The sequence below is a fragment of the Furipterus horrens genome, unplaced genomic scaffold (assembly GCF_987537825.1).
Source record: "Furipterus horrens unplaced genomic scaffold, mFurHor1.1.pri manual_scaffold_13, whole genome shotgun sequence".
Lineage (NCBI taxonomy): Eukaryota > Metazoa > Chordata > Mammalia > Chiroptera > Furipteridae > Furipterus > Furipterus horrens.
Genome location: NW_028327183.1, coordinates 60,044,256 through 60,060,411, shown reverse-complemented (window position 1 = coordinate 60,060,411; position 16,156 = coordinate 60,044,256). Strand labels below are relative to the sequence as shown.

At 47.7% G+C, this 16,156-nt stretch overlaps 1 protein-coding gene across 1 annotated transcript; it reads right to left on the bottom strand.

Annotated features, from left to right (window-relative positions):
• Positions 1-3,601: 3,601 nt before the first annotated feature.
• LOC149995724 (uncharacterized) lies at positions 3,602-14,143 on the bottom strand. The gene is given in 3 exon segments (XM_090261066.1): positions 3,602-4,456; positions 10,675-12,040; positions 14,084-14,143. Coding segments are annotated over 2 exon segments (2,181 nt in total). The 5' UTR covers positions 12,027-12,040; positions 14,084-14,143; the 3' UTR covers positions 3,602-3,627.
• Positions 14,144-16,156: the final 2,013 nt, after the last annotated feature.

The window sequence follows — 16,156 nt, the reverse complement described above, 5'->3', positions numbered from 1 at the left end:
TGTTCTAGTCCTGCTAGGTGCCAAGGACTCACTTCAGAAGAGGCACTTAGACGAGGACATTGCTTGTGAGTGAACAGTGACGTTATCCCTCTTAAGAAAAGAATGCAGTGGGCTCACAGTAGGAAGGAACGGGCTACTGCAGAAATGTGATGCACGGCTTTAGTTGTTGAAACAAAATCACTGTAATGTTTACCTTTCTCCCCCCATTGTTGCTAGGACACTTCTGATTTGTTCCATGCTGAACCATAGTTCTAAAGGTTTTGTTCCCGTATTGAAGTGTTATAATATGGCAGGCAACAACAAAAAATGGCATAAAGGAGACCTGCTGTAATGACAGCTTTGTGAAGATACGTTTACCTGTGGATGTAGAGTGGATGTTGATCATGGAGAAGTAAATGTGGTTTTCTTAAGGAACTGCAATTGTGTATGCTTTTTTCCTCTATTACAAATCATACATTGTTGCTATAATAACTTGATAAGGAATAAAAAGGAAAAGCCGAAAGGACATGAGTTTTGGATTTCTTTGGATCTTTTTTACCAGAAGGGACTAGATCAGGGTCCCAAGGCAGCCATAAGACAGGATAGGGGGCAGCTAGGCCAAAGCTGCCTTGGAATCAGAGCATCCAGGACCCAGGACATAATTTCCTTCTTTGGAACTTGGATTATGAGGGGGTGTCACTGTGGAGGAGTGGGTGGGCTGCAGCAAATGGGGAGTTCAAGGCTACAGAGAGGTCAGGGATGACTTAGGAACATCCCTCCCAGGGCAGGTGGCCAATTGAGAGCCATTTCAGGTGTTTGACCCATGTAGTGAAGGCAAATACTATTTTGTGAAAATTTTCAGTCATCTCTAAATATGTTAAATATTAGAACGAGTTGCAATCTAAAATGTATGTTTTACGTGGGTCAGAACACTGAAAACACAGAGGGTCACGAGGAGGTGTGTCTGCCTGCGCAAAGGGGAGTTAATTCCTTGAGCTACATCAGGAGATCTTTTGAATTTTGTATTTAATATCAGATTACAGCACTGTTTCCAAGACCTGAGCATAACCTTAACTGCTTCCTGTAGCTACAGAAACGGGTTCCTCTTTCTGTCACCATGTTTGAGCACCGTTTTGACGTCCAAAGCACAAAGGCTTAACATAACACAGGATTTCTTTCTTCACTGGCAGTAGTTCTGTTGCTAATTCCGTGTTGGTGCTGGGAGCGCTGCTTCCCGTGACTCAGACCCAGGCTCCATCCCTGTTGCAGCTCTGCTCTCCACTGGATGCTTGAAGCAAGGGACCACAGTTGCCCAGCTGGGAGATGACACATCACTCGCATTTGCATGTTCTCAGGAAGGGTCGCACGGCCATGGTCACTTGCAAGGCGCTGGAACTGTGTGCCCCGGTGCCTGTCTGCCATTCTCCTGTCCTTTTCCCCTGTCCATCCCCAACCCTAAGCTGGGTGTGGTTCTGGTGGGTAAGTCTGGAGAGAGAGACATTGTGAGTTGCCTCCCGTATGCACCTCGACTGAGGATGGAACCCACGAGCTAGGTATGTGCCCAGACTTTTGGTGTATGGGACGATGCTTTATTCAGTTGAGCCACCATCCGGCCAGGGCTGGTGCTGATAATTTTTCAAAAACCTCAGTTTGCCCTTTCAACTGTTGTTCGCAGCCTAACCAGTGGGTTAAATTCTGCTGCCACAAGAAAACTCCTGAGATGCATCAGCTTTCAGGCCCACTAATGACTCCTTTGTTATCACAATAGCCAGCACTTATTTACTGCACAGCTAGATGCCTGGGTCTTGTCTACTTTTTAACTTTACTTGGAAATAAAACTTATAGAAAAAGCACAGAAATATCGAAAATAGTACAAAGACCACCCACACATCCTCAGACCCACCTGTTACTAACTTTTACCTCCTCTGCCTGTGACTTGTGTGTACACACCTGGGAGGTGCACAAAGTCCACATTCTGCCAGTGGAGATCCTTTTGCTCACCCAAAGTGTTGCCCAATTTCTCCATCATATAGTTACTATTTCCCCCCTTTAACTAATAACCAATATATGAGGAGACCTTTAAAATAATGCAAATATCCAGCTTCTTACCACAATATTCTCCCTAGGTTCAGCTTCCATTAATGGCTCTTGCCAGAATCAGTCCTTACATTGATGGTGGCAAAGTGTCGATCATCCAGCACCAGCCCTCTGCCTATTTACTCAGCCCTGGGCACTCTGCTGCAAGCCAGCACCCCCCCCTTCTCCCCATTTGTCATTGTCAGATGGACTCATGGATTCCTGTTTTCTCTGGTTTGTAACTTGTGGCTGTCCTTAAGTTATTTTGGTGCTTAAGCTGTCCAAAGTGAAGTCAAAGAGTCTTATAGAAAGTCTTCATCTGGTGGTATACCTCTAATGTTTTTGGAGGACTGTTTTATTTACTAATTTTTAGTATAAGATGTTCCAAGCTCACCTTTCTACTTCCCTCAGCTCTGAAATCCATTTCACCAGTTCTAAAGAACTCATTTCCTTTAGTAGGTGATGGTATTAGGGACCAAATCTGAATGCCAGGTGTGCTCCTTGCTACTTGGGTGTCTTCTGCAGAGCTAGGAAATGAAGGCACATGTATGAACATACATAGGTACACAAAAACATGTGTGCACATATATACATACAGTTCCAATCTATAACCCTGCCCCCATTTTCATGTCTCCCTAGGACCCATAAAATCAACATAAATTGCTGAATCCTGTCCTGGCTGGTGTGGCTCAGTGGATTGAGCACTGGCCTGCAAACCAAAGCGTCCCTGGTTCAATTCCCAGTCAGGGCACCTGCTTGGGTTGCCATCCATGCCCCCAGTTGGGGGTGTGCGAGAGGTAACCTCTCTCTTCCTCCCTTTCTTTCTCTCTAAAAATCAATAAATCTTCAAAAAAAAAAAATTGCTGAATCCTAAAATAGCTTTAGAACAGTTTCAGAATTGCTTTTTTCAAACTACTGCAAAAAACAAAAACCAAAACCTGAAAAGGATTAATTTATTGCAAAGTAATGCAGATAACTTACTTTGTCATACGGGATTCAAACCCATATGACTGGTTGCTGTGTACCTTGATCAAACAATGTATGCATAGATCAGAAAACTTTGTAGACAGCTGAGTGTGCATGGTGCTTCCATACAGATGTCACTCGTGTGGGACCCTCTGCCATATTGTTTCTAGGGAGTGTCATCGTCAATCTGCACCATTCATAAGCACTTCTCCCTACTAAAGAATGAAATGTGCCATAATGATAAAGTCTTACTGAACTTGATTCTTTTATATGAAAGGCATTTGTTGGGTTGCTCACCACTCTGAAAACCTCGTTTGCAATCTGGTGAATCCTTAAACAGAAGACATGCCCAAATCTACTACATTGCCCCACATCTCTCTTCTGTCGGTTCCATAATGTAGTGTTAATGGTTACCCATAACTAAAGGTCCTCAACAATGACTCTGTAATTTTGACTACTGTTAGGATGAACTGAGGAGTGTACTGTGTGTGAAGGCATGTGTATAAATATGTCTCCCATCTTGCTCATTAGTATGATTGGGTCGAATGTTGCAAGGGATGCACTAAGGCTTCAGGCTTCCTATGTCCCAGTTTGTGTAGAGTACCTCTACCCAGTATGAGTTCTCTGGTGCTTGGTCAGGGAGGAGCTGTGTGTGAAGGCCTTCCCACAGTCCCTGCACTTGTACGGCTTTTCGCCAGTGTGTATCCTCCGGTGCTGAGTGAGGTGAGTGCTCTGCCTGAAGGATTTGCCACAATGTGGGCATTCATATGGCTTTTCCCCAGTGTGTGTCCTCTCATGCTGGCTCAGCGATGAGCTGTGACTGAAGGACTTCCCACACTCGTTGCACACATAGGGCTTTTCCTTGGTGTGGATTCTCTGGTGTTCTATGAGAAGGGAGCTCTGGCTGAAGGCTCTGCCACACTCGTTACACTCATAGGGCTTCTCTCCCGTGTGGATTCTCTGATGCTGAATGAGTGGAGTGAGCTGGCTGAAGGCCCTGCCACATACGTTACACTCATAGGGCTTCTCCCCAGTGTGGATCCGCTGGTGATTGGTTAGGGATGAGCTGTGGCTGAAGGCCCTGCCACAGTCACTGCACATGTAGGGTTTCTCCCCTGTGTGGATCCTCTGATGTTGACCGAGGTGTGCTCTCTGCTGAAAGGCCTTCCTACACTGACTGCACTCGTAGGGCTCCTCACCCACGTGAGTTCTCTGGTGCTGGATGTCTAGGGCAGTCTGACTGAAAATTCTCTCACACTGCATGTACTTACAGGGTTTCTCACCAGTGTGGATTCTCTGGTGTTTGGTAAGTGCCGAGCTATTTCGGAAGCTTTTTCCGCATTCGTTACATTCGTAAGGTCTCTCCCCTGTGTGCGTTCGGTGGTGCTCGATGAGTGCAGAACTGTGACTAAAGGACTTTCCACATTCCTGACATCTGTAGGGCTTCTCTGTTGCATAGGTTTTCTGTTGGACATTTAACATTGAGCCTGTATTCTCCCTTTTTCTGTGCATTCCCCATGTGCGGGAGCTTTGTCTTTCAGGAGCCATGGGTTGACTCGGGAGATCAACGCTCAGACTTAAATTTTCCCCGAACTCCTTCCCTAGCTGCTGCTCCGGAATGGATGTCTTCACAGGTGTGAAGGCTGCCTGAACGACAGTGCCATCAAGACGCTCACAACTCTGTTCCCCGTGACCCTGAGCATCTTCACCCTTAGAGCCTCGCCGACCATTCCACAGGAACCTTTCTACCAGGACGTTGTTGGATAGGTCTTCAGAGATGTCGTCCTTTGCAGCTGAGTGTTTGCATTTCGACCGACCTTCTAAGCCTGAAAGAAAGAAACAAAAAATGGAATTGTTTCTTAATCCTTGTTTCGAGAACAAAGTTTGTCTGTGGATAGGTGGTGGAAGAATTAAATCACTTGTGTCTAAAATACAGGTGGCTTTATCCATTTAACCATATGGTTCTGCAAACAAGAGGAGGAACACAAGAGGCAGGAGAAAGTACAGAGAACAGGGGAGGGGAGTTGGTATAAGGGGCACAGATGGAGTTGGCAAGAGGTGCACAGAGAATTTGGGCTGGAGAAGATGCTGAGGTAGGAGTGAGCCTTCAGGGGAAATGTCACCAGATGCTCAGGCTTGGATGGAGCAGAGCTGATGGTCAGGCCCCGGCGAACACAGTGTCCACCAAGCCAGGTGGTGATGGAGGCAAAGCCGCCGCGTGGGAAGGACCACTGAGCCTTCACATTGCTCAGAGCCGTCTCTTCTTGGAGGCCCCTCACTGTTGGATCACCTCGCCCCACATGTATGGAAACCAATCAGCTCCCAACACTGGAAACTGCTGAAATGTCCTTTACCACGAAGATCAATAACGACTGTGTATGTTAGAGCCCTTTGAGCTGGTTAATTGTGTATGTCTCCCTAAACAGGAGGATCCCATGGGCAGAGCGTTTGCCCGCCTTACTCATCACTGTTTCCCCACCCACAAAAGTGGTCAAAAGACCTGATGAATGAAAAGAAAACATGGAGTCCCTTGCCTTTCCTCCTGACAGGATGGCCTTTCTGCTTGGTACTGACCCTCTTCTCTGAAACTGGACTGGCCTAAAGGTGTGATGCGGGCACCTCTCCCATTTATGCCACACTCTAGTGAAAAAGGAGAAAAAACAGTCAAGTGTAGAATATTGTCTCGCACAGATACTGACATCCTAAGGCCTGCAACCTGTGAGTATGGGGTCCCTTTACATGTGAACAAAGAACTGAGGTTTCCAATCATTTCTGACTACGCTGGATTTTTAGTATGTCCCCATGTAACCACAGGGGTCTAACATGTGAAAAGGGCAGGACAGTCAGGATCAGGGTGGCCTAATATATTCGAGATCTGACCAGCCAGAGCTGACACTGACGATGGACAAGGCCATGTGTCCAGGAATGTGGCAGCCTCGAGGGGCTGGACATTGAATGAAAATGAATTCTCCCCAGACCCTCCAGAAGGAACATTGTCCAGCAGAACCGTGAATGCAACACTTCAGATACATTTTGTACTAGTGACCTCTAGAGCTGTAAGATCATTTGTGTTGCTTAAAGTACTACATTTGTGGTAATTTATTATACCTGCAACAAGAGGCTAATACATTGGTTGAAGGTTTGTTAGTATTTGAGGAGAGAAGACCCAGCTATAATCTCCCTCCCATACAGTGTCCATTTCTCCTGGGCACTCGTGATAGGCTACTGCTTACATGGGAGCATGGCTTGACACCAGGGGGAACTGCTTGCTAGAGAGACAGGACACCCCCACTTCTTACAGGGGTACCTTCCAGTCTCAGGAGCTGCACAGCAGGTATGAAGAGCAGAACCACCCAGGCAACCTCAGACATGTGCAAGAGCCGGGCCTAGAGCCATGACACACGGATGCCAGAGTCATAAGTGAGCCCCTGCTTTAAGGCAGTGATGTTGGAGGGTCTGTTACTCAGTAAGAGACCTGCACCACCCCAGTGCCTCTGCAGCTGCTGTTTCCTCTGCCTGGAAGCCATTCTCCCAGATTGTTTCATGGAGGCCAACCATTGTTGTGCTATGAGTAAGACCAAGTTCCTGTCTTCCCTCAATTTACATTCTTGGTGAGGGAGAGGGGCACACAATGAATAACTAAAAATATAATAAGAACTGTGGATAGGATGGTTCCAGATTATGATGAACCCTCAGAAAGGTAAAGCAGGTGATGAGGTAGAGACTACAATTGGGGGAGGACTTGAGCAGAGAGATGAGGGCTCACCGATGGAAGGAGGTCACATGGGAGTTGAAGCCTGAACCCTGAGAACTGGGCCTCCATGAAACAATCTTGGCAGCTCACATAGGGGTTGATTGGGGTCACATGAGTCCAGCACTGACCACAGTGTTCAGAACGCTCATTGTTCCCCACTTCATACAGTGCTTATTGTTTGCTGGGCCTTTTCAAGTGGCCAAAATAGCCAGAATTTCTTCTCCTACTGCAGGCAGCTGGTCTAGGAGACCCTGTTCTCTGTCTTCCTGCTTTGTGTGCGCCTGCCCTTTGTGGAACGTGACTGGCATCGTTCTACTCAAGACCTTTGCTCATGCTGTTCCCTGTGCCTGGAACGCTCTTTGTGTGAGCCTCCACTTCACTCCTTCTCCTAGCTGCTTCCTCACAGAGGCCTCCCAGGCTCTTCCAGTCAATGCCTGGTCCACAGGCCCATCCTCATCTGGGTCTCATTTCCTGCCCAAGCTGACATGTTTTACATTCTTTCTGAGGATTATAAGCCCCCCAGGGACAGAGATTTCTGCTTCCTTATCTGCTCCTGCAGCTGCGTTTCCTGAAATGGTGCCCGGCCCCGTGCCTGGTTCTCGGCAGGTGCTCAGTACACATCTGCCTGGTGATGGGGACAGTGAGCTGGGACTGCAGACCTGAGTGTGTTGAAGTGCCTGACCCATCATTGGGATGGATGAGCAATGTCAGCAAAGCAGCAGGGCCAGGTCGGGGAATCCACAAGATCCTCAGAGTTAAGATCTGAAGGAGGACCCAGAGCTGGCTCAAGCACATTCCTGGCAGAGGGCAGAGAGGACAAAGGCTGTGAGGCCGGATGAGCCTGGTGGGAATCACGGGTCAGAGCCTGGGAGGCTCGCCTTGACGGTGGTGGTGTACACACCGGGAGCCCCGCATTTAGGAGCCCAGCGGTCATTCCCTCCTCCTATGGTCTCTTACAGGAACAGCTGGCTTCTCTGCGGGTAGTTCTGGTGGAAATGGGGTGTGAGACAGTCAGTGAGTAGGTATCTGTGGTGAGCAGAGAGTCAAAGCGTCGAAACCCCTACTTGAAGGTAGAAGCAGCTGTGGCTGCCAGAGCCTGGAGCCCAGGCCAAACCCAACAGCAGTAAACCTCCGCTCAGCATTTCCCAAGTGCCTGCTGTGAACCAGAGCTTCTCTAGGCACCGCTGAGTAATGATCTCAGATTTATCCAAGACCCTCCAAAGACAGGAAAACTGAGGACCAGGGTGGGCAAGGGGCACAACCTTTGTTACTCAGATGATTTCCGGGGTGATGATTATTTCTACTATAATGACAGGGAGCCAGACAGTCTGGGTCCCCTGGGCTCAGCTTGGTGTACCTCAGTTTCCCTCTCCCCCAAAATGAGGGTAGTGACCTGACATAAAGATTACCAGAATTACAGTGTAAAAAGTCTGAAAAGGGACCTAGCTGGGTGGTTCAGTTGCTTGGAGCGTTCCTGTTCACCAAAAGGTTTGTGGGTCCTATTCCTGGTTAGGACCCATATACAAGGCAACCTATTTATGTTTCTCTCTCACATGGAGCTCTCTCTCTCTCTTTCTCCCGCGCTTCCCGTCTCTCTATAATTAATGTACTCTTGAATGAGAATTAAAAATAAGAAAATAAAAATTAAAAAGTGTGAACATGGAGCAGATCTACAGTTTACCCATGATGGTGACTTGCTGGGAGGAAACCGTTTCAGTGAGCAGCTTTATAGAATCTAAGAGTCACATACTATATAGTACCTGCTGCTTCTGGTTTAAAAACTCAACTCTGCCCTGGCTGCTGTGGCTCAGTAGCCTGCCAGTTGACCACTGGCCTGCTGGCCCCCTGGGTGGGCACCTCCGCCCCTACCGTCCAGGGAGATGATGCACTCAGACTCAATTGTAAAGATGCTGGTACTTCAAAAATCAACCTATTAATGAAGTGTTGAATATGGTCGGGGACGCTGAGATAATTCCAGCAAGCAGGATGAATGGCCAGTATGCACGGAGGACTGTGGCTTGATCAGACCATCAGCGGAGAACCGGAAGCCTCATCCTCATTTTATTAGGATTTCAAAAGTCACTAAAAATAGAACGGGGTGTGAGCTTTACAGCCAACAATAAAAGAACTTTTACAAGTGAAAGAATTCTTACAAAGTATCATTAATATGTAAAATACAGCCAGGGTAACGTCTGGTTTTGATAATATCTAACAGCAGATCCACTAATCATCAAGGCCAGCCCCAATTTAAGACTTTATCTTCAAGGAGGCAGATGGAGTACTCAACAGACCTCTCTGTCCTCAGGATTCCATGACTCAGTGGCCTGAACAGCCTAAAGCTGCAGGTGGAGATGAGATTAGCTCATCACCTCCTGAGTCAGAGGACACCTGGGCGGAGGGACATGGGAATGCCCCTACCCAGAGATCTGTGTTCCTGCAACATATTAATATACTGAATCCTGGAATACCTTTAAATAGTTTCAGAATTGCTTTTTCCAAACCACCAGAAAAATACACAACCTATTGGAAAGACTTCAGGATTATTTGCTGTCATCAGAGGTGATTTCCAGCTTGTCTCATGCCATAGGCAAGCAAAAGGAAAGGATACAGTTGATGAGAACATTCTTTCACTGGAGAATTGGCCACATCAAAGCCATACAGGATAGTGAAAGGGGGACTAAACTAGACACACAAACAAATAAACAGCAATTAAAGAAGAAGGATGAGAAGGAGAGATTATATGAAACGCATTAAAGAGATAGTTTTGTTTTTTGTTTTTTTTCCCCTCCCCTCCTCTCCTCCTTTTTCCTTTTTTTTAAGGAAGGGAAAAAAAAAGAAAAGAGAAAAAAAAAAGAAAAAAGGAATGTTTTTACTCAGAAAAAAACAAAATTTATGCAGGACAGTGTATTTTGTCTGAAGGGAGGAGAGATGGCAAATCTCTCTAGAGAAGTGTGCAGAACTCCCTTCTCCCATGCCTTTTATTGAGAAAGGTATGTATGGGAGATATAAGGTCAAAATTCATAAATCATCAATTAGCTTTCAGACGCTTGGGTTACAGTTAACAGTTACAGATTACAGAAATCAAAATAGAGAACACAGTGACCAGTCTGTGTCACGGTCTATGAAACATTTTGATGTCACATTGGCATTAGGTGTAAGGCTTCATACATTTTTAGCTACAGATTGTTTATAGTTAACTAAGAAATAATAAAACCAGAACAAGTTCTAAGGCATAATATGCATTCTTCAAATCCGTTCCCATGGAAACCTCCTGAGTGGCCTCCGAGTCATGCCTGCCTCATAAGCTTTCTCGGTGTTCCGATTGAGTCTTCCAGGCCTAGGGGCCTGGCTCACGGTTCGGGCTACAATTCTCAAAACCACAGAACGGTCCCCTAACCCAGCCCACTGAGCCGCACCAGTCAGGGCTGTACTTAGTTCTTTTATAGAGAAGGCATTTATTGGTTTCTTTACCAATGTGAAAATCTAAAGTTTGGAATCTGGTGACTCCATAGGCATTAGGCCCAAATCCAATACACTGTGACAGTTCTCCTTTTGTGGGTTCTATAATAGTGTTGATGGGCACACACATCTACACTCCTTCAATATCAACTGTCTCCACATACCCTACTGTTAGGATGATGAGGAGTGTCCTGTGTGTGAGTCTGTCACCTTGATGATGAGGATGATTGGGTCAAGTGTAGGAAGGGATGAACTGTGGCTTCAGGCTTCCTATGACTCAGCTTACGTACAGTACCTGTTCCCAGTAAGTGTTCTCTGGCCCAAAGTCAGGGAGGAGCAGTGTGTGAAGACCGTCGCAGAGACTGCACTCGCCTCTGTGGGTTTTGTGCTGCTTATCGAGGTGAGTGCTCTGCTTGAAGAACTTCCCACAATTTGAACACTCGTATGGCTTTTCCCCAGTGTGTCCTCTCATTTTCACCGAGGAGTAACTGAAGGACTCCCCCTACTTGTTGCACGTGAAGGGCTTTTCCTTGGTGTGGATCCTCTGGTGTTGTATGAGATGAGAGCTCTGGCTGAAGGCCCTGCCACACTCGTTACACTCATAGGGCTTCTCTCCCGTGTGGATCCTCTGATGTAGAATGAGTGAAGAAAGCTGTCTGAAGGCCCTGCCACATATGGTACACTCATGGGGCTTTTCCCCGGTGTGAATTCGCTGGTGATTGATCAGCGATGTGCCCTGGGTAAAGGCCCTGCCACAATGATGGCACTCGTAGGGCTTCTCCCCTGTGTGGATTCGCTGGTGATTGGCTAGGGATGAGCTGTGGCTGAAGGCCCTGCCACAGTCACTGCACACATAGGGTTTCTCCCCTGTGTGGGTCCTCTGATGTTGACTGAGGTGTGTCTTCTGTCGGAACGCCTTGCTGCAGTGACTACACTTGTAGGGCTTCTCACCTGTGTGTATCTGCTTGTGTTGGCTGAGTGATGAGACGTGGCAGAAGGTTTTTCCACATTCACTGCATCTGTATCGTTCCTCTTCTCTGTGTATGCTCTCGATAAAGGCTTTCTCAAACTCACAGCAGTGATAGGACTTCTCTCCCATATGAACCCTCTGATGTTGAGTGACATATGTGCTTTGTTGGAAGGTGTTCCCACACTGACTGCACTCGAAGGGTTTCTCACCCGTGAGAGTCCGCTCTGTTTGGCTGAAGGAGGACCTAAAACTAAAGGGCTTCCCACATTTGCTGCACTCGTAGGGCTTCCCCTCTGTGTGAGTTCTCTGGTGCTCGATCAGTGGGGCAAGTTGATTGAAGGTCCTCCCACACTGCGTGCATTTAAAGGGTTTCTCACCTGTGTGCGTTTGCTGGTGTTCGTTGAGTGCAGAGCTGTGAGTAAAGGATGTTCCACATTCCTGACATCTGTAGAATTTCTCTGTTGCATAGGTTTTCTGTTGCATGTTTAAATTAGTGTCTGATTTCTCCCTTTTTCCATGCATTTTCCATGGGTGGGAGTCTTCTCTCTCAGGTATCATGAGTTGAGTTGGGATATCTGGGCTCAGACTTAACTTTTCCCCAAACCCATTCACCCCCTGCTGCTTCTCAACAGATATCATCACAGATGGGAAGTCCGCCTGCACCACATCATCCTCAGGACTCTCACAACTCTGTTCCCAGTGGCCCTTAGCGTCCTCACCGTTAGAGGCCTGCAGTCCATTCCACTGGAACCGCTCTACCAGGACATTGTTGGATAATTCTTCAGAAATGTCTTGGTTTGCAGGTGAGTGTTTGGGCTTCATTCTAAAACCCAAGTCTAAAAGAAATAAAAATGGAATTATCCGTCAATCCCTATCCAGGCAGAAAAGTTTGTCCATCGATAGGTGGGTGGGAGAATTATTGCAGTATTTTGAAAGGTTTAAGAGATAAGTGGCTTTGACCTTTTAACCATATGGCTTTATAAACCACAGAAGGAACGAAAGAGGGAAGGAAAGTACAGATAACAGGGAGTTGGTATAAGGGGCGCAGATGGAGTGGGCAAGGGAGGCACAGAGAATTTGGGCGGGAGAAGATGCTGAGGTAGGAATGAGCCTTCAGGGGAAATGTCACCAGATGCCCAGGCTTGGATGGAGCAGAGCTGATGGTCAGGCCCCGGCGAACACAGTGTCCACCAAGCCAGGTGGTGATGGAGGCAAAGCCGCCGCGTGGGAAGGACCATTGAGCCTTCCCGTTGCTCAGAGCCGTCTCTTCTTGGAGGCCCCTCACTGTTGGACCACCTCACCCCACATGTAAATAAACCCTTCAGCTCCCCTAACTGGAAAGTGAAGAAATGTCCTTCACCACGTGGATCAATAAATGACTGTGTATGTTAGAGCCCTTAAAGCTGGTTAATTGTGTATGTCTCCCTAACTGGGAGGATCCTATGGGCAGAGCCGTTGCGTGCCTTACTCACCACTGTTCCGTCACCCACAAAAGTGGTCAAAAGACCCAAAAAATGAAAGAAAAAATAATGCAGTCCCTTGACCTTCCTCCTGGCAGGACAGCCTTTCTGCCTGATGTGGAGCCTCCACTCTGAAACTGGACTGGCCTAAAGGTGTGATGTGTGCACCTCTCCCATTTAGAATCACTCTAGTGAAAATTTAAAGGAGTAAAAACAGTTAAGTGCAGAAAATTGTCTCCTACAGATGTTTACATCCGAAGGCCTGCAACCTGTGATATGGTGTCACTTTACATGTGAACAAGGAATTGAGGTTTCCAATAATCTGTGACTACCCTGGATTTTTGGAAAACCCCATGTAACCACAGGGGTCTAACATGTGAAAGGGGAGGACAGTCAGGGTCTCATGAATTAAGATCGGACCAGCCAAAGCTGACACTATGGACAAGACCATCTGTAGAGGAATGTGGCAGCCTCAAGGGGCTGCACATTGAATGGAAATGGATTCTCCCCAGACCCCCCAGAAGGAGCACTGTCCAACAAACACACAATGCAGCAAGTCAGGCACGTTTTGAATTTATGACCTCTAGAGATGTAAGATCATTTGTGTTGCTTCAAGTACTACATTTGCGGTGATTTGTTTATTATGAAGGTTTATTATTTGAGGAGAGAAGACCTGGCTGTGACGTCCCTCCCATATTCTGTCCATTTGACATGGGCACTGGCAATAGGCCACTGCTTCCATGGGATCATGGATTGACACCAGGGGGAACTGCTGCTGGAGTGACAAGATACCCCCACTTCTTAGAGGGGTGCTCTCCGGTCACAGGAGCTAGACAGCAGGTATGAAGAACAGAACCACCCAGGCAACCTCAGGCATGTGAAAGAGCCGGGCTTGTAGTGATGACACACAGATGCCAGAGTCATATGTGAGCCCCTGCTTTAAAGCAGTGATGTTGGAGGGTCTGTTACTCAGTAAGAGACCTGCACGACCCAAGTGCCTCTATACCTGCTGTTTCCTCCACTAGGAATTTGTTCTCCCAAGTCATTTCATGGAGGCCCAGTTCTCAGGGTTCAGGCTTCAACTCCCATGTGACCTCTTTTCATAGGTGAGCCCTCATCTCTCTGCTCAAGTCCTCCCCCAATTGTAGTCTCTACCTCATCACCTGCTTTCACTTTCTCAGGATTCATCATAATCTGGAATCACCCTATTCACTGTTCTTATTATATTTTTAGTTATTCATTGTGTGCCCCTCTCTTTCACCAAGGATGTAAATTTAGGGAAGACAGGAAGCTGGTCTTACTCATAGCAAAACAGTAGTTGGTGGATGTCCATAAAAACAGTGAGTAGTCAGTCTGCTCTGAAAAACCTGAAATCAGAATTGTAGAGACCAGGGCAGGGGAATGCGCATCTCATCTCACCTGGACACACACCTTGTGCAACATCTTCCTCCACAGGCCACGGCTCCGCCTCCTGCTCCAGCAGGGAGATGAGGGGGGGCTTCGGGAGCCAACGTCCTGCTCAGGGAAACCCAAGCCATGAGCATTTGTGTCCCTGGACCCTTCCCAACCCTCTGCTGCCTCCACCTTCACTCTTTCAGGACCCAAATGGCTGAAAACTGAGACAGGCCACAGTTACTGTGCTAGCAGCCCCCAGCATTCTTCTATTCACTCTCAGTCCGTGACCTCAGTCCTGGATCTGGGTGGACATGTGACCTAGATCTGGGCACCCAGTGAGAGGTCTGCTCTCCCTGCATGCTGGTAACAATGACCCGTGTGGAGGAGACCTGATGTCTGAAACAAGACAAACCAGGGGCCTCTCACGTGCATCGAGGACACACAGTCTTTTCTGTTGGTTTTGGTCACAGGAAGGTATCCTGTCACCTTCAGAGTGTTCAACTGCAAAGTGGCAGAAAGAAGTGCAGAGGGAGGAGTTAGGAAGGAAGGGGCTCCTAATAGCACCACAGGAAGACCCAGGTCTGGTCTGGGATTCTGCACTCGTGGTTCTGAGTGTGTCCCTCTTAACCAAAGCTGTCCTGCCTCTGACCTTTTCAGGTGGGTTCTGTTACTCACTGATATTCCCTAAACACTCTTGTCCCTTACTCCCAAGACATATCTGAGTTACGTGCTTTTAATGCCTTGACTGCCCCTACTTTTAACCCAAAAACATTACAGTCCATACTAGGGGACACCACGAGGGCACAGGTGTGGCCTTACCCACGGAGACTAGGAGCCCAAAGGTCTCCAGCATCACCTCACGGTACAGGGTCCTCTGGGCAGGTGTCAGCTTCCCCCACTCCTCCTGGGTGAAGTCCACGACCACATCCTCATAGGTTACTTGCTCCTGAAATGTCACACAGGAGGGTCCTCAGCCAGCACGAGCCTGGCATTTGGCACTGTGAGGAACAGCTGGTGAACAGTGACCTGTCCAAATTAGATGGGTAGGGATTCTCTCAAGTCTGAGAATTTGGGTCAGGTTTTCAGGTGGGACCTGGGACTTTGCTAGAGGAAGGGAGGTCTGACGATGCAAGAGAACCCATCTCTGTCTTCCAGCAATATGGGTGAAGAAAGCTATCTTCAAGGGACAATTGCTGCTGAGGAGTCAGCAGAGACGAGAGCAATCCTGGGCCTGTGGGTTTAGCAGCAACCATGCCTGTGTGGAGGTGCCCTTGGGGTGGTGCCATGTCTGGGTGGTAGGGGAAGGCAGCTCCTAAAAACTCAGGTTGGATTCCTGCCTCACCCTGGTGGCCAAAATAATATCCTGACGTATCCAAGACATAAGCATAATGAATGAAACAAAGCCCATTAAAAAGATTAAAAAGAAACATAGAAACAAAACCCCACTGGGAAGCAGATCTTTGTAACCATGACACGAAGATACTCCCCTCCACTGTTAGGTTTTGACGTAAAACAAATGAGCCCAATGTTAGGGTTTTAAAAGAGCACCCATTTATCATCTCATTGTCCTGTAGGTTGGAATCGAGCACAGCCGGGATGGATTCTCTCTCAGGTCTCACGGGGCTAAAAGCAAGGCACCAATCAGACTGCAGTTTATCCAGGGCTCTGGGGGAAAATATGCTCCGAGAGTTTTTGGACAGAAACAGTTCCTGAGGCTGTAGGCATGAGGTCCTGCTAGCTGTTGGGTGGGGCCTTGGGAGGTGACCTCTCTCTCTGCCTTGGTTTCCTCCTCATTCCGACTCACAGCTCATATAGGGGCTGATTAGGGTCACCAAGAGTCCAGCACTGACCACAGCGTTCAGAATGCTCATCGGTCCTTCATTCATAGAATGCTTACTGTTTGCTGCGCCTTTGGAAATGGCAAAAAAGGCCAGAATTACTTCCCATGCAGCTGGTCTAGGAGGCCTTGTTCTCCATCTTCCTGCTTTGTGTGCTCCTGTCCTTTGTGGAATGTGCCTGCCAGAGTCCCATTCAAGACCTTTGCTCATGCTGTTCCCTGTGTCTGGAACGCTCTTTGTGTGAGCCTCCACTTCACTC